Genomic DNA, 20965 nt, shown 5'->3' with positions numbered 1-20965 from the left:
CAAAATCTGCCACTCAACACATCAGATCAGCTGATTCTAACTTGTGCAACAGAAGTGATTCAGGTGAGTCCGTGTGCGTTCCTACGTGAACATACACAGATTCCTCAAACACTATAAATCACAGAGAAGCTAAGAGTGAGCTGTACTGACCCCTTCAGGCTTTAAAGTGCAGCAGAGAGGGAGGTAAGTTGGCCTGGGTCTGAACCTGAGAGTCAGAGGAGCATGGGAAATAATCACGTGACCTCCCACTGAGAATCACACCTCCATGATTAGTTCATATATATATATATATATATATATATGATGGCAGCACCTCATTTTTCTCGATGGGAGTCGAACGAGGCAGTGAGATCTGAAAACTAAACCTGAATTAAATCTCTCTGATCCTCCTTCATACCCTGAATTTAAGATTTGCAATAAGCTCACCGGGCTTTTGAAAGCCCAAGCTGAAAATGATAGTTTCCCTTTTAAATATCCGCAAATATAACATGTATGACTTCGATTTGACTGTGAGCTCATTATTTTAAAATGTAAAAGAGCCTCTGGCCACACTAATGCAGACATTTTGAAATTGCAAATAACATTTTAAATGACAAAAACGGATTTTTTTTTGCAAACGCGGAACAGCTGTGTTGACTTTATCGCCACCTACTGGCCCGGCATGCTTGTAGGAACGTTTGTAGTTGTTTTTGCGTTCTCTTTTGGACGAAGGTCTTGTGGACGGAGATTTTTTTTTTTTTTTTTTTTAAACAAAACGTGAAAGTAGTGAAAGTTTCTGTTCAAAAAATATCCACACTAGTGCAGACAAGGCCTGAGAACATTTTCATAAGCAGGTTGCACCAACGATTCCTAAAATCTAAACCTTGCGTAGTCGTGCATTAGCTTCAGTTCACGACCTTCATATATAAACATTACATTCAAGTTTCACAGGTTTACATGTTAGCATGATGTTAGCTCAAAGCACACAAACAGAGCACACACACACTTTACTCGAGTCCTAACTCGTCACAATATTCCTTAAGTTTTAATGGTGCAACCTCATTCGATTAATTACCGACTAATACTTCCGGCTGCAAACCAAGACTCTAAGTAAAGATGCAAGAGGAGACAGCTCCCAAAAGTGAAGCCAAAGCATCCCCATCGCCATCTGGTGGTTGGTTGCATTATAGGTCATAAAAGCCACCTACTCCATGTTAGTGGATAGGACATGGACCAAACAAAAAAGTTAAAGAAAATAAGACAGTTTCTGTATTTTAGGCTGAATTTTTCACACTGATGTTTGTTCAAGTTTTTCCGGTAGGTTCGGTTTTAAAGTTCCAGTGTGTAAGATTTACGTGAAAGATATTTATTTAATATAAAATAATCCTGTTGATGTTTTCACTAATGTTTTTCATCTAAATTGTATGATTTGTTGTTTTCTTTACCGTAGAACGGACCTTTATGTTTAAATACTATATATTTGCCTCAGGAGCAGGTCCTCTTTACGTAGGCCGCCATGTTTTTGACCATAGCCCAGACAACTGAATGTTACCACAGCTTCTCCTTCATGTTTGGAAGGGGAGGGTCACGTGAGGGGTATTCAGCTGCAATAAGCAACTTCACCACTAGATGTCACTAAATTCTACACACTGAACCTTTAATTAGTTATTAAATATCCCAGCACAGACTCTGGCTCCACATGCACAAGATGGCAGCCTTCATATCCATTCCCTTTATTTCTGGATCGTGAGAGTAGGTGGAGATACGTCCTCCATCTTTATTTACAGTCTATGGTGCAACTCAGTCCAGAGTAAATTAATTTAGTGTATTGTTGTTGTTGCATTATTGTTCCTTTAAAGGTAATGGCACTGTTTGACCTATGTGATCCTGTGAGTATGAAAATATTCACGATGAACCCTCAGTTGTAAACAGAGCAGAACATCCCTCGTGCGTACACAGTATAAAAGTTACTGCACAGTACACAGAAAAGTGAATGTGACTGTTGAACAATAAGAGAAGTTTTCAAGTAGAGTTTGTATTTTCTTTCACGGAGGCTCACAGATGTTCATGTCAGTATGACGGCTGCTCTCCGTCCTCGTCATCGCTCCAGGTGTCCAACCCGTCTGTCCCAAAGTACCGGTCCCCAAAGTCCCCTGAAAACACACAACAGTGGACTCAGAGACATGTGTCCAAAGAAAACAATAAAAACACAACTAGAATACATAATGTTTGATTGATTATTCAAACTAAACAATCAACTGATATAACATACTACATTAAATATTCATCTTAATGTAATAATCTGTGTCCACAGAAAAGAGACTGCTCGATCTGATACTGTGCCGTTTAGTTACAGAAGTGATCGAGAGAAGAGTTTGAAGTGACACAGGCATAAAATTAGAATCTGCTGGGACATGAAATGAAATCTGTCAGCTCGAAACACAGATGTTTATTTTCTGTCATCTGCAGCAAAGACCCTGGTTACTTTTTATTTCCTGGGTAAAACTAAAACAGTTGTGAAGGCTGAAAAGATCATGACGTGACTTTTATACAAAGTTCGTCAAAGGCTGAGAGTCTTGAAACAGGCACATGAGTTCTACTTTGGACAAACTCTGTGACAGATGTGCTCTGATTCTGCTGTAAAGTTATAAAAACGTGTTGGAGTGCGTGTTGTCTTACCGATACCAGGAATTACATGTAAATTATCGTCCAGACTCTTGTCCACGGCGGTGGTGATGATTTTCACTTTCGGGAAGGCATAGGCTACAGAGTGAACCCCGAGCTCTGCCATCAACAGCGACACCAACATGATGTTATCCTCTTGTACCTCGTGATCCTGCTCAGCCACACACACACACACACACACACACACACACACACACACACACACACACACACACACACACACACACGGTGACAACTGTAAATACCTGCTTTATCATAATTATCATTAACAGGAGAATAATTAAAGTAGAAAGCAAAGGGAAAAAATTATTTGACATTTCTCTCTGCAGCTAATCAACCGTCACCAGAACAAAGAGGTGAGGGGGGGGGTCCTGTTCTTACTGACGAGTAATGATGTTAATCTGCACCCACCAACAGGACTCGTACCGCCATCATGGCAGCAGCGCCGGTGGACACTGTGCTGTCCATTAGGATGACATGATCTTCACTGATGTCTTTGGGCAGACGCAGGTAATGCAGCTGGCGAGGCCAGAGAGGAGGAGACAGGTTACCATGGTTACAAAATCAGGAAGGGTAGTTACCACGGAGACACATCATGTGGAAGAATAAAAATAAATAAAAAAAAACAAGAAAAGAAACATTTTCATCTTTTATCTCATGTGATCCGACAAAAATGTAACACACGTTCGCATCTTGAGCACAGTTACAGTAAAGATATTCATCTATCTCATTCATATCTACCTCTGGTTCGCCTGAGTCGAGGTTGGTCTGGATGAGGATCTTGCCGATGCGGACGTCCTTGCACACGGCCCTCAGGGCGGGCTCCATGGTCTCTCCTGCCCGCAGGATGGACACACCGGTGATCTGTGGGGACGAATGCGATGACAAAAACCCTGAGGACACAATCCGACTGGAAGTTAACAAGACCTTGTAAAACAAGAGCATTACTCACCCCTCTCCCGTTGTAGCTGCGGCCCTCGTACTCATGGCCCTGTGGAGTCTGAACTACACACGCCTGTTAGTGGATACACAAGAAAAGAGTTTTAACAAACTAAAACAAAATCTGCTCCCTTAAGATAGTTTCCAGGCGGCTGTGGTTTAGAAAACCAACGAGCAGCGACTTGAACTTTGTCTCAGACACAACAGGCAGTGCATCACAATGAGTGTTCAGACACTTTTATTTTTCTCAGGCGCATTGTTGGCTTGTTACTGTTTAAAAACTATTTCTCAATCATTTCTGAGTTACCTGCTTAAAAGCTTTTATTTTAGAAACGATGTGCACGGACGCAGATTAAGTAAAAACAGTAATGACGCTTTGAAAACAGTGTGATTATTATAATGATCTCGAGCAGAAACCACATGGGGACACTGACAACAATCTGTGAACACATCACAAACCATCACCTTGACAGTTTCTTATTTGCACATCCAGCAACATCACCATAAGAAATCTACAGTTTGCATAATCTCCTCGTCTCTTCTGCATTGTTGTTTGTTCTTTTCAGATACTCCTGCTCCTCCCTCAGTCCAAACACTAACTGGAGACTCTGAATTGCAAATGTGAGTATGATTGATTTTTGTCTTTGTATGTCTGCCACATGCTGGAGACCTGTGTAGGGTGTAGCCTCGCCCAACTTCCGCTGGAGCTGGCTGCAACCGCACGACGCAGAACAGATAATGGACGGATGGAAATTTCAGGCGACACCTGAGAGAGAGCTGCTAAATGTCGCTGATTTTGTCGAACTGCCATTTGGAGCAGAGCAGGTTTTGTACAGTTGGAGCATCAGAGCCTTTTCATTAAAAAAAGCAGCTCCAGTTTTAAAACAATTAGATGAGTGAGACTGAACCACAACAGTGAAGCTAAGTGAAGCACATTAACGACCTGACAGAGGCTGTAAAACTCTGTAGAGCTGAGGGGGGAAACTACTGGTGATAATTATCTGTGGGCTCGTCACCACAAGAAGACGTTTCACATGGCGAAGCGTGGTAGTGCAGGACGAGTGATCGATTGTTAACATAAAAACATTGATGATAACCACTTAAACAGCAGAAGTACCTGAGATGGTAGAAAAGTGAGAGCGTGTTCTATCAGCAGCCGCATTAATCTCTTTGAGTAGAAGATGAACTCATCTCGACTGGTTTCCTGGTTCCTGCGGGAGAGCATAAATAAAGTGTTTTAACGCTCACACTGAGGGAACTGCTGCATGGACACAAAGCTGCAGAGGAGGGCAGCTCACCTGATGATGGTGTGCAGGCCCCGCACCTGCGGCGTGCTCTCCAACACACTGAGCGTCTGGGGCAGAGGCTGAGTCTGCTGAGCGGAGGCCAGGAGAGCCCTGGGGACAGAGGACGGGTTGTTCAGATCGTCAGGGTTTCACTCACTCGTCAAATGAAGCAGTTTGACGTTAATACGACAGAGAAATATCACAAAGACCCAGTCGGTCAACTCAAAAGACGAACCAGAGAGAGACCACACAATAAGAAAACCAAAATCACAGAAGGCAAAGTCAGAATGTGGATCAGCGTACCTGACACTGAGCTCACGCTGCATAAAGAGAAGGACAATAAGATAAAGGTAGTCAGAAGAAATAAAGGATTTTAAATGATGAGGCTGCTGATATCAGTCATTGTTAATTCCTTATCATCCTGGTTTAAGACCTTGCTCAAGATATTTTAACTTTTTATTTTATGACCCTGCAGAAACCCTGTTACAATATGATCACCAGTCTTCAAAAATATTGAACTCCAGGGGACTGAGAAGCTCTGATTTTAGGTTATTGGACAGTTTGGTGTTACGCCTTTCGGACACATGGTGGCGCCACCCTCTCTCTCTGTCTGTGTTTCTGCCCCTCACCTCCTCCAGCTGGCTGTGAACATGCTGGACTATAAGATCGATGGCCACCATATTCCCTCCACCTGAAAACAATGAAACACAGTGAGAGGCGTTTGCTGCTGTGTTCTCTGTATGAAACATGAGGAGGTGAAAATCTTCTCTAACCTCTTGGCACGACGATATCCGCCAGCCTCATGGTCGGCTCGATGTACTGCTCAAAGGCCGGCTTCACAAACTTGTTGTATTGCTTGATGACGCCTTCAATGTCCCGTCTGCGCTCTGTGATGTCCCTGCGGAGCCGGCGGACCAGTCGAATGTCTGAGTCTGTGTCCACAAAGATTTTCATATCCAGGAGCTGCAGGTGGGAAGAGCAAACGCCCGAGAACGATTCGGTAAAATTCACTTCGGCAAAAGCTGCAGCTGCTCAAACAATACCTGCTGATGATACAAGGATTCATCAAAAAGAAAACACACCGGCTTACCTGAAGGAGCTCTTTGTCCGCGAAAGACATAATTCCTTCAAATATAATCACGCTGGCACCGTAAACATTTTTCTGCAGAAAGAGGAGGAAGAGGAGGGTTCAAAGCAGAACGCTGCAGCACGAAGAGTCCGTTTAAAAGATTAAAGCTGCAGAGTTTCACTTTGAGAAACAAGTTTATGAGGGAAAACATGTTTACGGAGAAAAAGTGAATCCAGTTCAAATCATCAGTGAGAAGTTTTCCGCAGGACTCACCCAGTCTTTCTGTCGTCCGTGCGTGGTGAAGTCGTACACCGGGATCTTCACACTCTTGCCTTGCTTCAGTTTTCTGAGGGTGGCCTCCAGCAGCTCGAAGTCAAACGCCCCGGGATGATCGAAGTTGTAGTCGTTGCTCGCTGCCAGGGTCTGTTCCTCCGGAGATAAAACCTGTAAACACGCAGCAGAATAATGTTCAGGTTCACAGGATGTTGGATTCAAAGGAGAGGTTTGACGTTGACACAAAACAATCCGGCATATTTACGACATCTACCAGTGTCTGTAATTTTGTGCAGCTTGGTGTGAGTGACTCTCACCTTGTAGAACGAGTCCATAGAGAGCAGCACGACCCACGGCACATCCAGAGCCTCGATGATCTTATTGGCCACGGTGGTCTTTCCTGAGGCGCTGCCCCCGCACAAGCCTGCAGATCCACAAGAGCCATTATGTTTGCTTCTCAGGGTGAACCTGATGATGGTGGGATGCACGTGCGATTGCAGGAAAGTGTTCAAGGGGCATAATGAGAATATGAGGTCAGCAGCACAACATGAAGGTAGTGAAAGAAACTGTCAGGACGAGTAAAACCAGTGGGTCTCATACCGATGACAAAGGCATCTTTAGACTGAGCTCCGTGCTCGTCGTACCAGGGAGGTCGGCCGGCGGTGTAGATGGTGCGTGTGCCCGTGCGCAGCAGAGGAGGCTCTGTTGTACTCAGCGAGTTAGTGCTCCTCCTGCGAGGGGCCCCGAGAGGAGGCAGCAGCCGGTCCAACGAGTCCTCCCCACTGCCACTGCAAAGAGACACAGCAGGACAGGTTACAGGCTGAAGTCCCACAGCCTGAAGTCCAGGAAGACATTTTTGTGTGGTTACACAAACACATTGTTGTGTGTTGTTGTGTAAGACGGTTGATCAGCTGATGACATCTGTAGATAAACTTCTCTGAGGGTGAGTGGTGGAACGTAACAATTCTAAAACGTAACACTAGTACTTGTACTCTTATGTCACATACATTTTGAAAATGAAAAGATAAATGTACTGTTGTACTTGAACATCTTCTTCCTTCACAGTGTCAAAGCTTCAGTTCTCTGACCGGCTCGTCACAGTGTTGACGACTGTAATTAAGATCTGACTCACACCACCGTTTACTACAGAAGATATAAAGTCAGCCGGGTTTTTGCGTCACACCCTCTGGAGACACATTCAGGGACTCTGTTCCCGCCGGCTGTAATTAGTAACTCTGCTCGTTCACACGAAACACGACGACTACAAATACGCACACAAAACGAGACAAACCGTAAATGAAAGGGAGGGACGGCTAATGAGTGTTTTGCATTTTGCAGTTTGAAAATGTTTGTTCAGTGATGACACACTAGAAGCAAAACCTCTGAGACCCAACACAAATACAACACTCCACAATCCCTGCAAGCATAACCCACAACCTGCACTTCCTCTGACCTCTCTGCAAACCCTGTTCACAGACTATTCATGACCCACACACGCACATCCAGTGTGTGTGTGTGTGTGTGTGTGTGTGTGTGTGTGTGCGTGCGTGTTTGTGAGAGCTTTGTGAAGCCTGTGCACTGACAGAAAACAACACAAACAGTCCGATCTTACCTGCAGTCTGACCTCAGGGACCAGCAGCCAGAGATCCTGGCTCCTGTGCCGTCCAGCAGAGTCATGTCTGCTGCGGACGACAACCTCCTACCGTCCAGCTCGTCTGTCACCGTGGCAACCTCGCCCAAACAACCGCCCCCAGTAATGACACCGAGCGGAGACGTGTACGTGTGCAAATTACAGCTGTTTCTGCTTTAACTGTCTCTGTGGAGGCCAAACAATCAACACAGATCTGACTTCTTCTCTCCTCTCCACCTGTCCTTCTCTGCCCGTCCACCTCTGTGTGTGTGTGTGTGTGTGTGTGTGTGTGTGTGTGTGTGTGTGTGTGTGTGTGTGTGTAGGACAAACACTAAGAGGATCACTGCAACACTGACAGCAAAGAGCTGCTTTGCTGATATTAATAGATGCTCCTGTAATCAAAAAGAGGACAGCTGCTCCTTCCTCTCTCTGATTCAAACACACACATTGCTTGAAAAAACAACCTCAACCTTTAATCCTTATTAAATCATATTTTAATAGTATTGAAAAAACTTATTTAAATAGGACATATACTAATTCTTTACTCGACTAATCACTTCAGACTTGGTAAAGTATCTGTTCCTGCTCTGACGAGGCTGAATCAGAGACGTGCTTATTTGAGCTGAGTAATGTTTTAGTTTTTAACACTTATTACTGTTGAAGTCCTTTCTTCAAGTTAAGCAACTTGAAGCCATATTTATTTATACAGGGCTTGAAATAACTTTAAATTGTATAAATAAAAGTACAGACGAATAACGACAGATAGGAAGAAGCACTGAGGTTTTTTACTTGAGTAAAAACATCTTATTACAAAACCGCTCTGTTACAAATTAAGGTCCTGAATGTCAAACTTTACTAAAGTAGAAGTATTAGCAGCAAATACTATTGTAAATATAATAGTGTGTTACTGTCTGATCATCACATGTTATTGGGTCATTATCATCATTAGTGATGCATTAATGCTTAAATAGAATTTTAATGTTTCAGTTGGTGGCGCTGATTTTATCATTTGATCTGAAGCTGAAACGACAAAATCAGGAACTATTTTGATTAATTGTCAAAAATATTATTTTTAAAAGGTAAAAATACTGAACATGAGAAAGTTCCCAAGAGAGTAATTTTATTGCAAACTGAAAATATTGGAGTTTAAACAAAGCAAAACATTGGCAGACGCTACAATGGGCTTTTTCATAATTTTCTGATATTTAAAATATTAGTTATCTAGTGGAGTACAAGTACCTTACGTTTGAGTACAATAGTCATGATTGGTAACTAAGTACTGGACTTAAGAATTGTTTTGTTTGTTTTTAAAATTCTACTTGAGCACATTACTCAGAGGAATATTAAAAACATTTATTACAACTGTAGTTACTTTGCAGAAAATAATAATAAACAGGCAAAACCCTTGATGCCTTATTATACATCCATGAACACTGAGGGGGTTCGTCTACTTTTACCTGCATCTAGTTTTGAATTGAATTTTACTTGAATATTACACACTTAGGTATTTAAATATCCTTCTATCACCACTGTGCACGAATAAGAAGCAGGTGAGATGTTCCAGCACCGCTCAGACAGGCCAGGGTTCATTATATCAAACTGGAATTTAAGAAGTTTCAAATACAACTTTTATACATTTGAGGCTAATTTCAATCATTTCAGATTGTGACTCGATAAAGAACAGGATTTGCATAAGATGTACCTGTGTATAACACGAGTGAGTTCCAGTCTGCAGAATGGAAACTGTCAGTATTGGTGTTTTATTACATATTTTATTGCACATTACTTGTATCTGAAGGATAATCTCGTGGTTTCTCGTTCGTGTGACGCAACAACATCAGCTTCTTCTGGAGACCTGCGCGTTTTGACGCATTGGATGAATCTGCATCCAGCGTCCTGTCACAATATGAAACTCACTGATCCGAAGCTATCACCATCATCATCACCATCATCATCACCATCATCATCATCATTAATATTATTAATAAAGATGAGACCTGTCGCGTGTATTCAGTGTTTGCAGCAGACAGGACTCAGTGTGTCAGCGTCACAGGATCAAGACGCTGCTGCAGATTCAATAGAAATGATCTTTTCCGGGAATCGAACCCAAACACATGTTAAAAATCATCCTGAGCATCAAACCTGTCCGAGCGGGACGACATTGTTCTCCCGAACTCCGTTTCCATGGGGATCCAGCGACCTCGGAGCCGGCACCGGCCGGTTGAAGCCATGGATGATTCCTGGTTAACCGAGCTGAGGGATTGTGGGTAATGTAGTCCGACGTCACGTGTCTCCACCACCTCTCTGAGGGGAGAAGCTATGGAAGCTGATTTGTGCCAGTGAAAGAAAAATAAATAAACAGATGAATGCAAACTCATGTTGTGAGTTATGATAGTAAATCAAATTAAAGGATTGAGACAGAATAAACAAGATGGGAAATCAGAAATGTGAGATTTAAAAGGAATAATTATAAAAGTAAATCAAAATCATCGGTTTAAAAGGTCGTAGTTATGATGGTAAATCACACTAAGGAAGGAATAATTATCATAGTAAATCAGAATTATGAGATTAATAAATCATAATGATGATTGAAAATAAAAAATGATGAGATTAAAAAAAACGTTATGATGGCAAATCAAATTATGAGATTAACAAGTGCATGTCGTACTATATGTTTGGTGTATATGATAAATAAAATGTGTATTTTAACTATGAGACCGTAAATAATGTGTTTTAAATCATACTTATGAGGTAAGAAATCATTATTTTGAGGTAAGAAATCATTATTTTGAGGTAAAAAGTCGTTATTTTGAGGTAAAAAGTCGTTATTTTGAGAGAGGAGCCTCAGATTCTACTCTGAGTCACCGAAGCAGTTTTTCAGACATGCTCTCCTTTGTCTTTCACACATGAACAACGCAGCAGGAGATTCTCTGCTCAGACAGAATAACAACACGTAAATCTCCAGAGCGTTCAGGTGAGGGGTGGAGCAGCAGGACGTTAAGTATCGTCTCCGCTGTGGAGATTAGGTGTTTTTGATTAAAGAACGTTGACACAGCTGCAGGCACTTATCGTCAGAAGCTCTGTTGACATCTTCATCTGTGTCTTCTACGTGCACGGCAACAGTTTTTCAGTTTCTCATTATAAATACTTACGGAAGTTTAAAGTGGCAGAAATGGGCTTCCATACATTGCACACACTTTTGACTTCTAAGAGAATATGCAAAATAAAGAAAGAAATAAGGGCATTGATGTTTTTTATTTATTTGTTCTTTCTTCTGACATTTAAAAAAGTTTCAAGGAGAGAGAGCGAGAGAGAGAGGATTAGTCGATGTATTCAATCACAGAGCAGAGAGATAAATTGACGAAACAGATTGTCATGGTGCTTTTTCTTCACAGCTCCAGGTCAGTCCGTGAAGAGGACGTCTGCTCATCGTGCACACGGTGAATGAAAAGCCTCCAACTTCCATTTCATATAAAATTCAGGACGTCACTCTGCGCTGGATGAAATGATTCCACGAGTGTGATTCACATTTGAGTTTTTTGTTTTCATATATCCAGTAAATCCCCAGCGTCCACTTCGTCCAGCGGTCAGACTATGAAATCTTTCCAAAGGAACCTGCTGAAGAGAGAAAACATTAATAAAAAAAAGTTCTCCTACTGTTTATGTAGTTTAGTATAAAGACTGGAAACAGCGTCTCCTCTGAAGCTCACTAATTAACAGACTAGAGCTGAAGTCATGACTGAACTTCATTTCTGTCTTTCTGCAAACATGAAACATGCTCCTGTGGGTAACTCTGGTGCATGCTCAGATAAACCATCATTAATTACAGAAGCTTCTGTACGAAACCTAAACCTTGAAGTCAGCTTTGTGGGTTAGAAAAAACTAAAGATGTTCCGATACCAGCGTTGAAAATTCCTCAGCTAGTGCAGGAAGTGAAGGGTCGGACATCGGAGAGTATGCAAATCTATGTACTGATCCAAAACCACCTCTTTTAAGAATATTAGTTTCACCCGGATGAAACTGAAATTTTATTTTTGCAGAATTCACTTCATCTAGTCTGCTTCAAAACAGCAGTTGCACAAAACGACCACTGGCAAGTAATGTTTCCAAAGTGTCAGCAATGTCGAGCATTTCACGCTGGAAAGTACCACAAGTAAAATGTTGACGTGCACATATGTAAGAGTTTGTCTTTGTGTTCTTCAAAGGGTTTAACCTGAGCCAGCCCATACAACACAGGTAGTAATCATCACGTCCATACAGGTATAGGAGCCTTCAGCTGTTGAAATAGGTTATACAAGTTTTCAGATGTAAACACACTGGTGTCGGATCAGTACTCTCTGTCAGCCAATACACAACATTGGTATCAGGAAGGGAACAATTGGATTGGAACATCTCTATAAAAGCTTTTCTGCAGTTATAGAGGGAGGTCATGTGCTGAAAGAATTTTGGCTCTGCTGCTTCCTCAAAAGGACTAGTTTCTGAAATGATTGGTAGAAAACTAGAAGAGAAGCTCACCTCTGCTGAGCAGCTGCAGGTTGCGTCCCTCCTCCTGCACCTGGAGCTGCAGCACCTGTTGCAGCAGCTCCTGCCGAAGCGTCTCTTGCACTAAACCCATCCTCTCCAGCTTCTCCCCGTTCAGACGCAACAACGCGCGGCCTGTGAGGTGAAAGCAGAGGGTTAAAATCGTACGTCTCCCTCCCTCCCTCTCCATTTGTGTGTTCTTGTAAAGATATCTTAGCAGTGCGACCTGTGATGGCGTGGTGGGAGAAGGCCTCCACGTAGGTCAGGTAGTTGTGAGGACAGTGCTTCTTTAGCCATTTACAAACGTCTTGCTGTGACCAGAGCACGACGGGGCGGATCAGGCTCGGCTGTGTTGGGCTCGTGTGATATATCCCATAATTGTCACTGGAACGGTACTGAAAACAGAGAAAAGTCAGAAATGTGCTAAAGGAAATCTGTGGCTTAATGCATCTTTTTATTAACCTGAACAAAGCTCGTTAGGTCTCAGCAGGAAAGCTTTGGATTAAGATGTTTTATGTTAGAACTTAAACGGATGGTGTTTATATGGTTATTTTCAAGCATCAACCATTTAATGGGCTTTACAGTGAAAGTCCCATTTGAGCCTTTTTTATTTTAATAACAAAGCTTTTGAATATGTAATTTCTGGAATGAAGAGTTACAGAGGGAGTTGGTGTGTGAAATAATGCTTTCACAGTACACGTGTCGAAACACTGTGCATTAAAAAAAACACTTGACGAAGGAAAACTCCTTCAATGATGCGTTTGAATGATGACGATTCAGCATTCAACACTTTCAGGTCATGGAACAGACACGTACATGATTCATATGCAGATGCATGCACGAGAACAGGTTTCCAACTCATTAAAGCACACGGGGACGACTGCGACCATATGTGCGTGCAGATCAAACAGTGCTGAAGGAAGATCAGCAGCAGCAGCACTAACACAGGAGCGTGTAGCGAAGTGTGATCCTGAGATGCAGCTCTTTAATCTTAAAGATGTACAGGATGTAAAACCTTGGAGGCTTTTGAGAGTTTCTCCAGACACTTTAATATGTCAGATAACACTGATGACTTGTTACTGTTTAATTCTAAGAATCTTCTCTGTAAACAGATCCACGTGGTAATACGCTCATATATTCAAGAGAGGAGAACTGAGGCTCATCGAGTTAATTACTTTATTCAGCCATCTTCATCAGACATCTGTGCAGAAGAGTTCTCTTCATCAAACTGGAAGGGCTCTCAGAATGCCCACACCGCTGCCCAGGCTCAACAGTTCCCTTTGGAAACCACATCTAGATCCAGTTATTTCACAAGAGTCATAAATATCAGTCTCCTAAACATACCCGCACCGCATCCTTCTACCAAGTTTCGTGGCAATCTGGTAAGTGTTGCGTAAAGAACAAACAGACGAGTGAATGAAAATCGTGTTCATAATCTTCAAAACATCTTAATACTCACACTTATACCTGAAACCTATACTTAAATCTAATTTCCCATGACAAGCGCATGTGTTAAATATCAAATGTTGTGTTTCTGTAACAACAAGTAAATCCTAAATACTCAAACAGAAACAGAAATACTACAAAGACTCATTCATTTACAATGTGTGGGTTCCTTTCCAAGTTAAATAAAAAATTGACAGACGTCCAAACCACCGCGGTCGCAGTGTTTTATGAGGGTTTTTGTTTTTATCCTTGGACTTGACGAGCAAAGCATCTCAGCTCTGTGAAGCGCTCCCTTTTTTTTTTGTTATCACTTCACACCCACACTTACGTAACACTTTGACTGTGTAACTGGACTAGTGCATGGTGCTCCTTAATATCTTGCACTGCAGCCATCACAGCGTCAGTGTGTGAATGTTTTGATTTCTAAAATTGTGGATGTTACGAAGTTCCAGCCAAAGCTCTGGTGCTTCTCTGGTGAGCCATTTTAACATAATGATGTTTCCGGCGTGTTTAACACGGTGCAAACATTTTCCTCATTTCATCAATAATAAATTATTTTGAATTTGTAAAACTGGATGTAAAACTGCGGGGGACTAATCGAGCCGGCTCTTTCATCAGTTTTTAGAAATTCAGCGAGTTCAGAGTTTTTCAGATTTCCTCAGACTGGATTCGAAACACTGTCCCCAAAAATCCCCCTCGTCACCACTTGTGCTGCAAGCAACGATTTTCATTAATAATTCTTCTGCAATTATTTTGTTGATGAAGTGATTCATTGTTTTGTTGAATGTCCAGATGCCAGAAAAATATGAAAAATGACAATCGCAATTTCCTGAAGCCCAAAACGACGTCTTCAAATCACTTGTTTAGTCTGAACAATAGTAAAAAAAACAAAAACGAGCATATTCAGTTAAATATGGAATAAGACGGAGAAAAGCAGAACACTATTCAGAAGCTGAAATTAAGGAATGTTCTTACTTGAACAATGACTTTCATGACAAACAGACAACGAAAACGTGTCTTTAAAAGATTACGGAAAGTATTGTGTGGTTCTGTGTCTATAGCGGTAGCTGCTGGATAAAGATGGAGGAATTCATATGACTGAGAGAGAATGTAATGAGTGTTTACGGTTTGTTCCATACACATGGTATGGAAGGGAGGATGGAGAGTGGAGGAGGGGATAAGAGTTTCACACTGAACAGTGGAGGACGGTAAAACACACTTACACATGTTCCACATTCTCCAAACACACAACTCTCATTAACTTGAAGTTCCTCAAGACAAAAATAAACCGACCACTACGTTATGTGCATCCAAAAGGATTGAAGCAAACAAACAACACATTGTACACAACTCTGTTATCAGCCCAGCCCAGTTCTACGTCTGCAGCTTTAGCTTCAGCTCATAACCGTCTTTCAAGAGCCTTTCATGGGGCGAGGACAAAGGCGCGGACTCTCCGACTTGTTACCGAGGGCTTTAAATGAGGCCATTTTACAATAAAAGATGGATCATTGCCTAATGTGGGGAGCAGACAATGCTGCATCAGATAAAGAAAATCATTATCAAGTGAAAGATTGAATTTAAACTGAGACAGAATCCCGACTGGAAAGGACGATGTTTCACACTGAGAGATTTATTTAAAAAAAAGGCTTTGCGTAATGCTTATTAACACAACAACCGCAGACTGAATCAAACTAGATGCTGTTTCTCTCTGCCTTCAGTAGGAGGAACACAGTGATGCTGCAGTGTTAAGTGTTGAAGGACCTGTGCTATTGAAGTCATGCTAAAAGGCTGTTAGTGCCCACCAACCCGCTGGGCGAGAGCAGCGTCCATTCTCTGATAACAAAGTGTCCATTTGCATCAGTGGACGGTGACTGACTACATTAACCAACATTTTTCTTTCAGACGTTTCCGTACAGAGATCTGACAGAAGAGTCAGTGAGGAAGGTTTTTATGTCGACTGATAAGAAGACGAGGAAAAGATTTCATTCCATTAGTGAGCTTTAGATTTGTTATTTTGCTTTGTTATATGACTTTGAAAGTGAAAGTCTTTAATGATCTGTTTTTACTCGTAATGCACCAACTTTAGTGACTATTAAACACAAGCATTATTTATTTTTCAGTTATTTTGAATCAATCCAAGAAAAGATTTATTCAAACCAAATGTTCATTTCTGTGATTCCAGTGTTTGAAGTTGAACTGAATTTTAAAATGTTTTTTGCATTTCTCACAATATTGTATAAAGACAAAGAGCTTTTGCTTGCACCCTCTCGTTAATGCGCATGTGGTGCACAATACTCCACCCAAGATGCATCACTGCATCTCGGGTCAAAGCCAATTGCCGCTGACCTCCGCTTGAACTGAAGCATGGACAGAATGAACCTACTTTTATGAAGTCTGAACTTCAGGAATTGCACAATAACAAGTTTACCTCATATTGAGATCGTACAAAAACAACATTATTTGGTGAAACGTCTTCGTGCACATGCAGCTCCCACGCTTCGTTTTAAGTCTCTCAAAAGTAGCTAACAACATTCCTCTGAGGTTTCTGTGTTTTTTCCAGATTTAAAAGGGTTAAGGGCAGAGGATGTCGCACACGTTCAGCCTATGAGAGAAATTGTGATTTGTAGTTTGGGCTATACAACTAAAACTGGATTGATTGATTGATTTGGCGGCAGTGGTACAGTTTGACACAGTGCCACCATTTTTGATTTTGGACAGATGAACACTGTATCGACGAATGTGAAGCAACACGCTTGTATTTGAATGTAAAAATGCTTTTAGTGATTTAAACTGACTTATGATTTTGAGTTTGTATTCCACTCTAAAGGTGGAAGCTACAGTTAGTGGAAGTCGTTTTATGGTTAACGTCTGACCAGGTTATTTAAACTCACGGTAACTAGTTCTCTGACCTCACCAATCTGTATGTTGCCCCATGATTTTAATCAAGACATCGAGTAACCTAGGAAGTAATTGAATCACACATAATGGACTAAGCATCAGCTGACAATGACAGCACTCCTGCAGTGGCTGTTGGATTTAAGTTACATAAGAAACAACTTTTTCTGCCACTATTGAATCAACCAAATGACCAGTGTTGTACAAAAGACTCCCTGTGCTGTGACGCCACAGAACCCAACACTGCAGTCTTCATCTCAGCAGCAAGGAGCGACATTCTCAGTTGGTAACGACAGTTTTGATGAATCATACGTTTCCTGGTATCCATCCATCATTTATATCCCAGCAGACATTGGGTGGGGGGGCGGGGTTACACTCTGGACAGGTCGCCACTTTATCACCGGGTATAAGGAGATAAACAACTATTCCAACTCACGTTCAGACTTACAGGCAATTTAGAGACTCCCATTAACCTAACCCCCAGTTTGCATGTCTTTGCAGAAACATTGGGAGACACCGGCTCAACTGGGATTTAAACCAGGAACCTTCTTCCTGCTTATTTCTACAGCAAATATAATTCAACTTTCACTTTGAACGCAAGCGATTTTACTGCTACAACAAATCACATCCAGAGTTATATCCATTAAATTCTGATCCTTTGTTTTTTGAAATCTTTAAACAAAGAAAACTTGGAGGTTATCACACTTCATCAGTCAGTGAACTGAAGATGCTGTTTGACGAGTTGAGGTCATGTAGGTGTTAGGTACCTGCAAGGCCTCTGTGCCTGGCTGCTGCAGCAGCTTCACCGTCCTGCCACCTGCTGTTTTCTGTCCACGTCCATCATGCCAGGTTAGGTTCCCACCTGTCCGTCGACTCAGCTGGTGCTTGAAGTCCTCGGACAGAGCTCTGTACTCCACAGCTGGCCTGCAGAAACTGAAACTGGATGCCGCTGGCGAGATAAAAGGAGAAGGAGTAGTGATTACAGAGCTGCACCTGAATGCAACTATCGACAAACCTCAAAACAGAGTCAAGTGCTGCTCTGCAAAATCATCCATATCTCTGCATGACTTGAAAACTAATTCCAACGCACCTCGACAGCTTGTCATTCAGGCATGATTAAGTCATTAGGTCTCATTGAGTTGCTGCTCGTACTTGCTCTGATGAAACCGAGGAGGCGTGATGCAACGCTCAAAGTTTTTTAAGCCTGGGTGAGCTCTGGGGTAATTCCTGTATATCAGTGGTCAGGTATAGGTATTTGTATGTGCAGTGTTGCAGGTGAGGGGTGTCAGAGCTGTGAGATGAGCCACTTTTTCTTCATTACGAAGAGGCCTGCGGGCAGACATCCAAGCTCACTCAACAGCAGGTGGCTTCCCAACATTCAGTAATTAAAGAAAGTGTGCAACTACAGTAAACATGCTGTTACTGGCACAGAATCTGGCAGGAGGCCACGGGTCATTACTGATTCATGTGCCAGATTGGAAGGATTTTCTTGCTGCTTTGGAGCCATGTGTGCACATGTGTTTCATGTGTGTGTGTGTCTTAACGTGCACTCTCAATAGCCTATCTTAAATTGACTAAGAGAATCTGAAAGGAGCACAGAACCAGAGAGTGTCGTGGGACATGAGGGTTTGAAGAGATGAAAAGAGTGTCTTTTGGTGTTTCTCTCTTTGTGCTGTTTCCTTTCTGCAATGCAACATCTCCTGCTTAGAAGTGGAGCAAATCAGAGCCCTGCGATCATCAAGGCAAACCAGCAGCATTAGATTATTATGAATAAAACTCTACATGCCATTTTAGGTTCTTTGAGGTGTAACTCCAACACTGTGTGCTTATGAACCTTCATTCACAGCTTTATTACTCCCCCAGGCTGCGGCTGTAAACATGAATGTGCTGCTTTCACTTAAATGCAGATAATTAAGACCATTTGTCTGACTTGGTTTTTTTCCCTCTAGTTTTACTATGGGAAGAAAAAGTCCTCATTAACTAACACACATATATTAACTGCAACCACTGCACAAAAAAGCACTTTCATTGACTAAAATCTGAATAAACTGTGAAGCGTTTCCTTTGGATTTAGTTTGGTTGGTATTTCTGACATAAATGCGACACAGAAAATGCCAGTTTCCTGTCGGAGGCTGCAGCCACAAAACATTATGTGATGAGGCGACAGGGTGAGATCCTCATCGTGGAGTAAATCACAGCGAGATCGCAGCTGAGACTGAACAGCTTTGCTCAATGATAGTCACCATTAAGGCAAGGCACACAGGCAAACGTCAGAGCTCCAACCCCGATCCTGTTCTTAATTTACTCCATCTTATTTGCCTTTACTTACTATGAGAAATGTCATCTCACATGTCTGTTTATATGTGTAGAGTAAATTCAGTTAGCCTGGATTGTCTCACACTTTATAGGCGAATGGATTCAGAATAAAATAAAAGATGCAAAAACTCGGATCAAAAAAGGTTTTGAATGGACAGAGGACAATATGTACTTGCATCTTCTTATATGTTGTGAGTTAGTGTGTAACTCCAATCTTCACCTATAGATCATCCTATGTTTTGCAGAATAAAATATTTAAATGGTTTTAAAGGGGAACTTTAGGATTCCATCAAACTGGTGATGCTGGCTTTGTCCAGTGAGCTGTCCACTTCAGCACCAGGTCATTGTCCATCAGCAGACCCCCCCCCCCATGTATCCTCATTAAAACCTTATGAAATGACCTCATCATCTCTCTGTGATGTTTTCAATCTTAAATGATGGTTTACAGGCTACAGCAGGCGCCTTGTCACCAGATGCAAATCCCTGACACACCTGACAAACCGGTCCCACAAGTGTTGAGCTGAACGAACCAAGACGTGGCTTCAACTTGAAGTTTCCATTGAATCTGAGCGACTTTAAAGAAATTGGTCCACATTGTAAATAGCGCGTAAAGCTGCCTACCGTCCACAGCCATGGTGTTTCAGTGCCGGGGTGAAGCTACTCCAAGTCTCCCATCGCCTCCGGAGCTGCTGCTGCTGCTGCTGCTGCGGGTCCTGCACCCTCTTCCTCCTCCTCTTCCTCTCTGGTGTTTAAAACTTTGAGTGAGGTGTGGAAGGAGGACTGACGCTCCTCATCCTCCCCGGGAAATATCCCTCAAAATCCGACCGCGCACGGTGTCCTCCGCTGCCGGAGGAGTCTGAAGTAGTTGAGGACAGAAAGGCGCGCCCCCGAGCAGTTGACTGACTGGTTCCACGGGCTCAGGCGGGCGCGCGTCTGAGTGCATGCATGCTTTCCGTGCGTGTGTATTTTTTTTATCTGTGTCGTGAGAATCGGACGCGCGGCTTCTTCTCAAGAGCCCGCATGAGCGCAGCGAGCTCAAAGTGCAGCCCCGGGCCCTGTAATTAACGCAGCAGCAAGTGGAGACTGAAAAACAGGCGCATGAAAAGGCTTCTCATCACTGCAGCATCCAACATAAGGAATTCCCCTGCGCCTCTGTCTTAAAGAAAGGAGGCTCTGTGCGCGCCTGTGGGCAGAGGGCCCATCACAGTGGCGGACCCTCTATGTGGGGTTTGTCCAGAGGAGCTGCAGGACAGAGGGGCAGATATCAGAGAGCACTGTCCCTGCTCCCACCTGCCCCCTAAAGTCACTTTATTAATCCAGCGTGGTCTGAGAGTGAAGCTGCTGCTGCTGCTGAGCATCACAGCAACAAACAGCATCACAACTCTGATCATTTAAAACAACATGAAAGATGTTCCAGTCCCTTTGACATGGATGCTCTATCATCTTATTTTTAAAATTCGTGTTTTACTATTCTTGACTTTTTTCCATTTTTCCGACATTTGTTATTATCTCATGATCCCGAATATTATATTAAAGTATTTATCTATCGTATCTAATCCATCATATTGTGTCCATAACATTGTATCTATTGTATCTAATGTACTACTCTACTGTATCTATCACATCTAATTGTATCTAATATATCTTATCGTATGTATCAAATCGTATCTTATTGTACCGATCTCAGTGTATCATTGTATCTTATCGTATCTATTGTTTTGTAACTATTGCATTTGGAGATCTCCAGATAAAATGAACCCGAGGACTTTGTTGGTAATGTTTTTCACATTTTACTCATTAGGCAACCATTTTTCTTTAAATACATAAAAGGGCCAACTGTAACTTGTTTATTCACTGCTACAAGCATTTCAAGAGCTTTGGGGAATAGCCGTGGGATTGGCCCTAAAGGATCCTGACTGAAATAAA

General features: G+C 42.3%; 2 protein-coding genes across 5 annotated transcripts; both read right to left on the bottom strand.

Moving 5' to 3' along the window:
• Positions 1–1697: 1697 nt before the first annotated feature.
• On the bottom strand, positions 1698–10160 carry uckl1a (uridine-cytidine kinase 1-like 1a). 3 transcript variants are annotated; one of them, XM_069526943.1, is made up of 15 exons: positions 10004–10160; positions 6832–7019; positions 6549–6699; positions 6232–6402; positions 5980–6051; positions 5663–5852; positions 5519–5580; positions 5193–5209; positions 4902–5000; positions 4721–4814; positions 3617–3679; positions 3406–3528; positions 3076–3183; positions 2659–2815; positions 1698–2132 (listed from the first exon to the last, which is right to left on the bottom strand). In XM_069526943.1, the coding sequence occupies exons 3-15, from the start codon at positions 6564–6566 to the stop codon at positions 2050–2052; spliced, it is 1257 nt and encodes a 418-aa protein (XP_069383044.1). In that variant the 5' UTR covers positions 6567–6699; positions 6832–7019; positions 10004–10160; the 3' UTR covers positions 1698–2049. The 3 variants fall into 3 exon arrangements, with proteins under 3 accessions (XP_069383044.1, XP_069383042.1, XP_069383043.1); XM_069526941.1 differs by having other exon boundaries at positions 6549–6655; XM_069526942.1 differs by lacking the exon at positions 10004–10160 and adding an exon at positions 7844–9971 and having other exon boundaries at positions 6549–6655.
• Positions 10161–11097: 937 nt separating this feature from the next.
• samd10a (sterile alpha motif domain containing 10a) lies at positions 11098–19948 on the bottom strand. Of its 2 annotated transcripts, none has more exons than XM_020106761.2 (5): positions 19661–19948; positions 17491–17672; positions 12609–12777; positions 12377–12517; positions 11098–11476 (listed from the first exon to the last, which is right to left on the bottom strand). In XM_020106761.2, the coding sequence occupies exons 1-5, from the start codon at positions 19671–19673 to the stop codon at positions 11454–11456; spliced, it is 528 nt and encodes a 175-aa protein (XP_019962320.1). In that variant the 5' UTR covers positions 19674–19948; the 3' UTR covers positions 11098–11453. The 2 variants fall into 2 exon arrangements, with proteins under 2 accessions (XP_019962320.1, XP_019962319.1); XM_020106760.2 differs by having other exon boundaries at positions 11098–11479; positions 19661–19946.
• Positions 19949–20965: the final 1017 nt, after the last annotated feature.

This window comes from Paralichthys olivaceus, chromosome 6, assembly GCF_024713975.1.
Source record: "Paralichthys olivaceus isolate ysfri-2021 chromosome 6, ASM2471397v2, whole genome shotgun sequence".
NCBI lineage: Eukaryota > Metazoa > Chordata > Actinopteri > Pleuronectiformes > Paralichthyidae > Paralichthys > Paralichthys olivaceus.
The sequence above is the reverse complement of the archived record's forward strand: the minus strand, read 5'-3'. Positions and strand labels throughout refer to the sequence as shown.

Excerpts from the sequence above, each read along its gene's own strand:
- samd10a (XM_020106760.2), bottom strand. Across the intron at positions 12,518-12,608 it reads CTCCCACCACGCCATCACAG|GCCGCGCGTTGTTGCGTCTG; the intron begins GTCGCACTGCTA and ends TTCACCTCACAG. Across the intron at positions 11,480-12,376 it reads CCTGCAGCTGCTCAGCAGAG|CAGGTTCCTTTGGAAAGATT; the intron begins GTGAGCTTCTCT and ends TTCTCTCTTCAG.
- uckl1a (XM_069526941.1), bottom strand. The coding sequence starts at position 10,092 with ATGGCTTCAACCGGCCGGTGCCGGCTCCGAGGTCGCTGGATCCCCATG. Across the intron at positions 7,020-10,003 it reads ATGTCGTCCCGCTCGGACAG|TGGCAGTGGGGAGGACTCGT; the intron begins GTTTGATGCTCA and ends GTCTCTTTGCAG. Across the intron at positions 3,184-3,405 it reads TCGACTCAGGCGAACCAGAG|CTGCATTACCTGCGTCTGCC; the intron begins GTAGATATGAAT and ends TGGCCTCGCCAG.